The 9,534-nt window shown below is 36.3% G+C and overlaps 1 protein-coding gene across 1 annotated transcript; it reads left to right on the top strand.

Moving 5' to 3' along the window:
• The first annotated feature begins 2,739 nt into the window (after positions 1-2,739).
• LOC117114003 (4-hydroxyphenylpyruvate dioxygenase-like protein) lies at positions 2,740-9,060 on the top strand. The gene is made up of 5 exons (XM_033257521.1): positions 2,740-3,823; positions 4,581-4,744; positions 5,933-6,084; positions 6,535-6,662; positions 7,455-9,060. Exons 1-5 carry the CDS (start codon positions 2,751-2,753, stop codon positions 7,615-7,617), a joined length of 1,680 nt encoding a protein of 559 aa, XP_033113412.1. The 5' UTR covers positions 2,740-2,750; the 3' UTR covers positions 7,618-9,060.
• The last annotated feature ends 474 nt before the right edge of the window (positions 9,061-9,534 follow it).

The following is a 9,534-nucleotide window of genomic DNA, read 5'->3' as shown; positions in this document are numbered from 1 at the left end:
ATGAGATAACTTAAAAAGTCATTAAAAAAAACACCTCAGAAGTCGGGAAAGCTCATTTCCGGCCATCTAGGAATCAAAATTTTCCCAGGGGAGGGGGGCCCCCCCCCCCCTTTATTTTTGGGGTTTTTGGGAACTTTCTGAACCCCCCTCTTTGAAATCCTCGATCCGCCCCTGCACTAGAGCTTTTGTGAATTATGTTCCAGCGAGCCCTTATTCATTTGGGCCTCAAAGTGCTGGAGAACAGAGCAGTGACACTGGTTCCTCCTACTGTCTTCTCTTTGTCTCTGTTAGTCTTAGGATATTTCTCGGTTCTTATTTTTCTGCTTCCAAGACTTTGCATTTCAAGCGCATAGAGACTATTGTAATATGCGTTTCATAAATATACAGCCATTACCATTACCAATGAAACTGTTTATCTTGATACCTTCCGACGAAAATTGACCATACCGGCGTCACCACGGCGTCCCCACCGATCGATCGAAAGTATGATCATGTCACTCCTTTACTGCGTGATCTTCATTGACTGCCAATCAGGCAACGAGTTGCATTTAAATTACTTGTTCTGACCTTTAAAGCTCTCCATCTGAATGAACCTTCATATTTACGTTCAATGATTTCCCGATATACTCCATCTCGCCGTCTCCGATCATCCTCTCAAATCCTTTTTTCTGTCTCCAAATGCCGTACCAAAACCTACGGTCAATGTTCTTTTACTTTTGCTTCTGCCTATTTCTGAAAATAACTTCCAAATTACATAACTTCTTCCAACTCTATTTGCAACTTTAAGTCACAGCTTAAGACCTATTTGTTTTCCGATGGCTGTTCACATGCGTTACGCCTTTGATCTTGTTTGGAATTGGCGCCATATAAATTCGAGATATTATTATTATTATCTAACGTGACGTTGTTATGTGGGTGTTTTATAGATTATTGAGAATGGTAATATCAAAGAAAAAATAGATAAAATGACAGTTGAATGACCAACAAAGACAACTGAAGACAATAGTTCGTCATTAGAAGTTATTTAGTATAACTTTATTCGGAAAATTAATCTCAAAATCGAGTTGCCGTCCCCGGCGTTGTCAATGACGTCGTATGATTTGTGTGCGATTTTTATCAATTAAACCCTAAGTAAAAAATAGTTGTTGAGCCATGTTGTACCTTGCAAATCAATCCAGAAACCCGGTAGCTTGATTATTGTTTATTGGTAGCGTCCCTTCGCTGCCAAAAATAGTTTTTTTGGCAGTTGCGTCCCCGGTGGACATCGTGAGGGCATGGTGAAGGCTGGTTACGATTTGGTGGCACATCGATTGAGTATTTTCATTCAACTGGCCATGTAAGTCAGTGGCGTATCTAGATGTCTTGAAATGGGGGGTGGGGACGCAAGTCATTTTTTTAACTCCCCTAAATACGCCACTGCTTAAAATCAACCCTTTTTGAGCAGTTTTTTAACGTTTCTTCGTTAATACTGATCCTACTTTTCTGGCTTTTTTTGCAACGTGTTCCTTTTTATTCAGCTATAATGTCATGTTATTTTAAATTTTTTAATCAAAGAGGTGTCGTCGGAAACTTTTTAAGAGCGATCGTCCTGTCTTTATGCTTTATGGCAATAAATGATCATCGCTAGCCTGCCCTCTATCGACATATGATTACATCATAATATTCCGATGGTATTCGACAACTATTTTGTTGAAATTGAACTTAGAAAAAGAGAATGTGCGTTGCGGTAAACACTCCATGAACACATATTATACTTGTACTTAAGTGATACACAATTTAAATTAATCAGTAGTTCAATTAATAATGGAAATTATTGAAGAGCATTCTTTCTATGTTGTAAGTTGTTATAGATAAGAATAGGCCTACTATATGCAGTGATTTAAATTGCAGACGATTTTCAGCTAAAATTGTTATATTGTATATTTTTTAGGCAAGTGACGCTATAACAGTAGATTATTACGAAGTAAAATTATAGGCCCAACAAAACTAAAATAATAAACTTTTATTGATTGACTGTTCACAGAGTGTTTTATCAGTGTTTCAATATCTGATATCCCGTATGGCCTGTTGAATTGCCTATATGAATCATTTTCACCTACAATGTTTTGAAAAAATACATACAAAATTATTCAATAATTCTGCATGTATTTCTGGCATAGTTTTCTTCATTAGCATACCATTTAAAGTATGGGACAAAGTGCCATTTACCAAAACAACAGATGAACGAATGACCTTAATATGGGCGGGTCGTATAAATAGCCTGTTAAAAAACTCTCCCTATATTTTAATAAATGAATAATTTTTATCGTATAATAAATAGGCTACAACATACAGACAGTTCATAAACATCGCTTAACTTCAAAGTGTCAGTGTGAACAAACAACAGATGAATGATTTTTTATGGGTCTTATGGTCCCCTGTACAGTAACAGATTCAAACATCACAACTGCGCCGGACATTAAAAGAAATCATCAAAATACGGTCGCATAATTATTATGGCAGGTCCTGTGAGGCATATAACTGAAACTCTCATTATGAATTATCTCGTAAATAATACATAAATACAAAAACCATGAGGAAGTGATTTTCATTCGTGTATAGTAGTCGTGCCATCAATGCATTTCCAGTATTTCTTTTCGCTTTTTGCACGACGCGCAGAGTGTGTTGTGTGAAAATAACATTTTATAAAATAAAACTTGAACTCACCGAAACGTACCAATCGGCTTCGGAATCGTTCCTTACCGGCAAAGATGGCTGCGCACATGAGATTTCATCACTTCAAAATCTTTGCGGAAAATGGATGGAAGTTCACTCAGAAAATGGTCAATAATTTGCAGTTTCAATTATTTGCATTCAAGAAAGTAAATGATTTTAACCATTGGGTTATAAGAAATGGCACAGCTATTTTTGTTGTTACAGAACATCCTAGGCCTAGCCAGGTTCAAGGGGCAGGCGGTGACGGGCTGCCCTGCCTTTTTAGTACTGGCCCCTCATCTCAAGTTCGTTGCGAAGGCAGCTTCACAATAAATAATAATAGTGACCTATTAAAAGACACAAGACCAGTTTTAAGGTATAACCAGCGTAGTTCTATACCTCCTTCATGTAACAGTGACAAGTTTGTTTATTCTGCAAGTTCAGGTAAAAATATAATAAACAATTTTAGAAACCAGTCGTGTAATAATATAAATAATTCAAATTATTCTTCTTGGAAATTTCGAGGAGAATCACAATTACTGAAAACCCAACATGAAGGATGTAAGAGCAAATCATCTCACTGTAGTAGGAGGCCTGCATCTAAACAGATGAATTGTCGTCATTTAGAAAACACAGAAACCGTTGACATGACCTCAGCACATATACAAGAAAATAACTTTACAGACTACCATGAAATTGGTCTTGGAACACACAAATTAGTTGGTGAAGATAAACAGCATATTGACTCTGTTTTCGATGTAGCATTTCATGTTCAGAATGTTGAAAAATCATTTGAAAAAGCGGTCGATGGCGGTGCACAGCCTGTTTGTGAACCCACAATGATTGAGGATGAGCAAGGTGTTGTTGCTATAGCCTCCGTTCGTTCTTGCGTTGGTGACGTTGTACACACGCTTTTAAATACTAAAAACTACAAAGGCATATTCCTTCCTGGATTTTCTGAGCATGTTCAATATTCCCATCAGGAGGATGATCATGCAGTTAGAAGAATAGGTCAAAATGTGCAGGTACATTTTGATCATGTGACTTATGCTTGTCCAATTGGTGGTACAGAGAAAATACTTCAATGGTATGAGAACTGCTTTGGAATGAAAAGGTTGAAGATTAACAGGTATGTTTCAAAATCATATAAAATTGACTGAATATATCATATGTAATATAATTTAAATACTGTACAGTATGATGGGTGGGGGCAGTGGGATACAACTCAATAAGTGAGAGAAATCTTGCTAAAAGGGGTGAAGTTAGGCGAAACTTTCCTTATACCTTGTTTCGCGAATTAATTTTTTTAAAGATCGTCAGAGGAGGGCAGAAAAAAGATAAAAATAATATATTGTTTTTCTTATTTTAACAGCAAATCGTTTTGCCAAATGCATCCAGACGGAGGATAAAATAAAATAATGTGTGAATGTAAACAGTGTAGTAATGTGATGGTTAAAATGATTTAAATTTAAATAATATGCCGTGGGTAGATGTATGGTACCATATTTCTACTGCCATTTGCTAAGTAGGTATAGTAAGTGGCATTACGTCACCATCACCCAATGAAGTGCGAAATGTGTGTGACGTCATCTTTCAAGACCGGCATTGGCATTGCAGATCGCTCACACTGTGAGCGGTGTGACTAGCGAACAATGTACAACAGGGTACTGTGCTGGATTAGGATGATTAGCTAGGCAAAGAGTATAAATTTAATACTGTCATCGATAAATAGTGTAACAAGAACAAACAGAGAGGAAATAACTTGTTGCATAACTAATTAAACTTATTGTATACGTACCCCAAAACTCAAAACTCATATGTTCATTGAATTGAAAAAAAATTGTATTGAAAGTGAAATTAATTTTCCTGTGTTCAACCGTTTACAGTAACGAAGATGATGAAGAAGGGTTTGTAGTACGAGGCGACGATGTCGGAATGAGGTTGAAAGCGATGGAATATTGGCGTTGTAATGAGACTGGTTTTGTGGCAGCAGATCAAGACCGTGACCTGCCAATCAATTTTGTTGTGGCAGAAGCGTTACCTGGACATGGTAATTATTTTGTAGATATTTATTTTTTCCCATGCAATTTCTTCACAATTGTTCTTTATATATAATTGTGAAAGAAAACGATTTATGGCAACTTATACATTGGTTAATTTTCAATTTGTTTGCTACTGTTTGGAAGTATAACATCTACATTAAACAGTATAATACAATACTATATATAGTGTATGTGCAAGATTATTCTAAATTTCAACCAATACAATACATACAAATGTATATGAAGAGAGAAAAGCACAGGCCATGCATTGTGTTGCAACTAAGGAGGCACATCCCCACCACCAAAAATTTGCTCCCCTTTGGAGTGCAAGTAGTTAAAAAATGTTCACATCCCTTCATTTCTCCAAGTAGCACCCCTTCACACCCCTATCTTCACCACCACAGACTATATACTGTTTACTATGTTAGTTAACAATTTAGATTTTAAATTTAGTTTTTAAGTACAGTAAAATATTTTTCGATACTCTTTTTATATTACCATTTTATCATGTAGATAGGTGGCAGGCATTTTGTAACCTGAATGTTTTGTGGTGCTCTGCTACATGTTTTTTGCAGCCGTGACATTTCGTAACCAAGGGATTTCAGGTCTTAAAATGTCCAGGTTTCGAGGTATCCGTGGAAGTCGCTGGGGGGGGGGGGTGGATTTCGATTTCTGGAAGATCCTGGTTACAAAATGTTGACATTCCTATACTGTAAAACCTTGAATTGAAGCCCAGTGGGCTTTATCTCGAGAAGAAGCCCATCTTTAGTTTGCAAAATTAGCCTAGAAAGCAAGGTAGCATAGGCTTCTTTTCAAGATAGTACAGTACATACACTGTGCATAAGTTTCAAAGAAACACAATAAATTAAAACACGCTTGGTTTATACAGTAGCTTAGGTGATTTAATACCAGTTTACACTGTATAATCCTTCATAATACAGATTGATGTTACAGTTATTGTTTTATAGTACTAATTCCCAAAATTTACAGCATCAATTTTGAAAAGAAGCCCCCTCTTTACTTTGCAAAATTTAGCCTCAAAAAAGAAGCCCATCCAAAGTTTGCAAAGAAAAAGAAGTAGCCCAGGACTTCAATTCGAGGTTTACCGTATATTTAAAGAATAGTTGTGGTATAAATGTATTTTCATGTTTTCTTGTTGTACAGTTGTTAGGTTTAATGAATTTTTACAATTACAGGTAGGAATCAAATTGAGACATTTCTCAGGGAACACAATGGTCCTGGCATTCAACATATTGGTCTCCATACACCAGACTTAGTACACACTGCAGGAACTCTTCAACAGTCTGGAGTGGAGTTCATCCAACCACCAGAAGCCTATTACACACAGGTCTGTATTTTTGCTTCAAGATTCAAATACTATATGCATTTAGAATTCTGCTTTTTATCATCCTTGCATTTTGAAGGTGTACTTTGTGACACCAAAATTTTGAGTGTCCCCCTAGGAATGTTTTTTGATGCAAGGGAGGAGAGATATGTTTTTTGCAGAGGTACAGTAGGTTCACTTGAAAATTGGGTGTGGCCAAACTGTAGAAACCCCCTGGTCATGGGCTTGCTACAAAGAAGACTGTAGAAACTCTAACAAGTTAAAGTTTTTTGTATCTAGAGAATTTTTTGACGTGTTGTCAATAGTATCATTATCATGTTGCTGTATTGTTTAAGCTCCAAGAGGGCTATAGTTTAATTATAGAATTCATTTTCGTCCAATTTTATGTAGTATAGTCTTGAATAAACTCATGGCAATTTCGATCTAATCAATTTCATTCAAATCCAAATATAGGTTGGTAAACTTGATGAAATTCTAGAAACAGGTCAAGAGGTTGAAACTCTACAAAAACATGGAATTCTATTGGATGCTGAAGCTGATGCAATACAACCATATATGGAAGAAATTTCCACAAACCAAAGGTAAAATAGTGATTGTACTGTAGAAGAGGACTGTGTATGAAGCATGAGTGAAAAACATCTTTTATACTGTATTCCATACATCCCTAGGATTAATTGGTAGAGCAGCTGGGTCATTAAGATGCTTGATTTCCAGGCCAATGTGTGTGGGCCTAATTCCTGTAAATGTTACATTAGTTTTTTCTCACGACCAAGAAAAACTCCACACCCTAAGCATCATCATAATGAAACTTGTTTGAGCACCTTGTGTATGTATGTTTGTCTTTGCTACAATAATTAGCCATCCTAATCCCATTGCCCAAATAATGAAAAAAATAAAGTAGGACTTGTCTTATATATAAACAGTGATAATAAAATCCCCTCTCCCTACCAGTGGCATATCTGTGGTGTGTGCACTTCCCCAGAATATATATGCAACCCCCCCCCCCAGTCACTCCTACAAAATTATGTTGAAGTAGCTAGAAATCACCTCAAATCACCTTCATTGCGAGCTAGTACCCCTCACCTAATTAACAAGCCCCCTGTTTCACCTTCGCATCTTTCACAACATTGTAAAACTCCTAGATACACCACAGTTCCCTACAGAAGTGAAGGCACACAGCCATATCAACAGCTCAGTAGCAAAGGTGTATCATATGGTGTTGTAATGTCAGCAAAGTTATTGTAGAGGAGGTATATAGTATTTATTTTTGTATAGTGAACCCCAAAGTGCAGGAATATCTGGGAAAAGAGAGATGTATTGAAGATGTTTATAAAAATGATTATAAATGAGTTTTATACTCTGTCTGTATTCAGATACCTCATGCAAGTTTTCACAAAGCCACTCTTCAAAGAAGATACATTTTTCTTGGAGTACATTCAACGCTGTGGTGCTACTGGTTTTGGCGCTGGGAATATAACTGCCCTCTGGAGGTCTGTTCAACAGTACATGGATTCACCCTCTGCTGATAATCTCTAGTAGCATCAATTTTACTAACTGAAATTTAATGCATAAATTATGATAAATCTTCTATGCTGTATTAAGCCCAACTCGGACAGCGTCGCACGACACAGCCTGACACAATTCGTTGTCGAGTACAGTCTTAAGCCAGTGCGAGAAATATTAAACATGTTTAAATATTCTATGACGCGACAGCCCCCGATGCCAACCATCGCGGCTGCATTTAATTCGCACAGACTAGACAACAAATCGCATCGGGCTGCGTTGTACGATGCCGAGTTGGCTTTTATTTATGTAGTTTGTGTTATTAATAGATATTGAATATATTTTATTTTGTTTTTTATATATTTTTAGACTTCTTTTACATGTAACAGCAAATACAGTTCAACTTCAACTTTCAACTTTAATTTATTTAACTTGGTTCAAACATACAATTCAACAGTACTGTATCAACTAGAAATACAAGATAGAGTTCTCCACAGAATGAAATGCATGGTGGGAATACAAACAATGGGGTGCAGCATACAGCTAGATCTAAAAAACCTCTGCCTCTTTTGGCGGAGGTAGAAATCGTTGCCATTTTCCATAAGATACAAACAATAGGCATAAATGAATCAAAAGTATAAAATAAGACACAAAATTGCAGAATCATATAACCGGACTCTGACTAGTGATAGTTTCCATCATTAGTGGAAAGAGAAGGGTGCCGTGTATGTCTGGATTTGCTTAGCAACAGAAGGGCACCCTGTACGTCTGGATGTGAACTGGATAAGCGTGTGTAAATTTGCTATATTGAAAACTGAAGGGTGCTGCTTACAACTGGAATTGCATAGAAGATGTGACGTATATCTGCCTCACTTTTGCTATGCGAGTGCTCTATCTTGTATTTCTAGTATCTTTGGCGATACTCTATAAAATAATGCACTAATCACACTGTCATTTTTTATTTGACAAATACCTGGGTTTTACGCATGTAAGGGCAGGATAATGTCATTTTGTCACCCCATGATCATGTTACATACAAGTATATAGTGTGGACAGATCACAAGTTTAATTACTATATATAATACATATAGATTAAAATGTAAAATATTGGAAGACAGTAATTTTGTTAAAAACAATGGCTGGATCTCAGTAGAGATGCAAACATATGTAAACAGCCAGAAATAGAACAGATCTTTTAAACAAGTCTTTCCTCAGTGGCAATTGAGTGAGGGTAGAAAAATCCAGATACAGTAGGAAATAGTTGGAAGTCAGGCTAGAATGTTTTTTTTCTTCTAACTTATTTTATATTTAAAATGTTTAAATTTGTATGTTTAATATTATTATAGTAGGCCTCATTATATTTTATTGATGCTGTAGATTAAGTACAGGTGTATGTTTGTTGTCATTTTTAAAGAAGGCCCTGGATATCAGCTGGGTTACGGGTTCAGTTGGAAGGGTTACCCTCTTAAAATAAAATAAATAGATGAGATAGGGCTAGGTAAATGGCAGTGTGAATGAATGAACAGCGTGAACAAGAAAGCCAAAACTAAACATTAGAGATATGCCTCTATGCATAAGCCAAATGATTTATAGATTAAATTTAGAATGCCATTGGATTAATTTAGTAGTAGATTATTATAGTAGGCCTCATTATATTTTATTGATACTGTAGATTAAGTACAGGTGTATTTTTGTTGTCATTTTTAAAGAAGGCCCTGGATATCAGCTGGGCCAAAGGATCTCCCAGGTTCAGCGCACACACAGTGGTTACCACAGGTTTGACCAACTGAGCTAAGCTGCTGCATGTTAATTGCCAAGGTTTAATACGGTTATTTCTCGCGATAATGGGACTCATGAAATACTGTTCCTCCTTATTTGATTCAATTTTGAAAATACATAATAGAATATAATACTGTACTATTAAAAATTAAACAGTAAGTCTACAAAGGA

Source organism: Anneissia japonica, unplaced genomic scaffold, assembly GCF_011630105.1.
Source record: "Anneissia japonica isolate Jap-2015-1 unplaced genomic scaffold, ASM1163010v1 scaffold281_len866295_cov195, whole genome shotgun sequence".
NCBI lineage: Eukaryota > Metazoa > Echinodermata > Crinoidea > Comatulida > Comatulidae > Anneissia > Anneissia japonica.
This window is presented reverse-complemented; position numbering and strand designations above follow the sequence as displayed.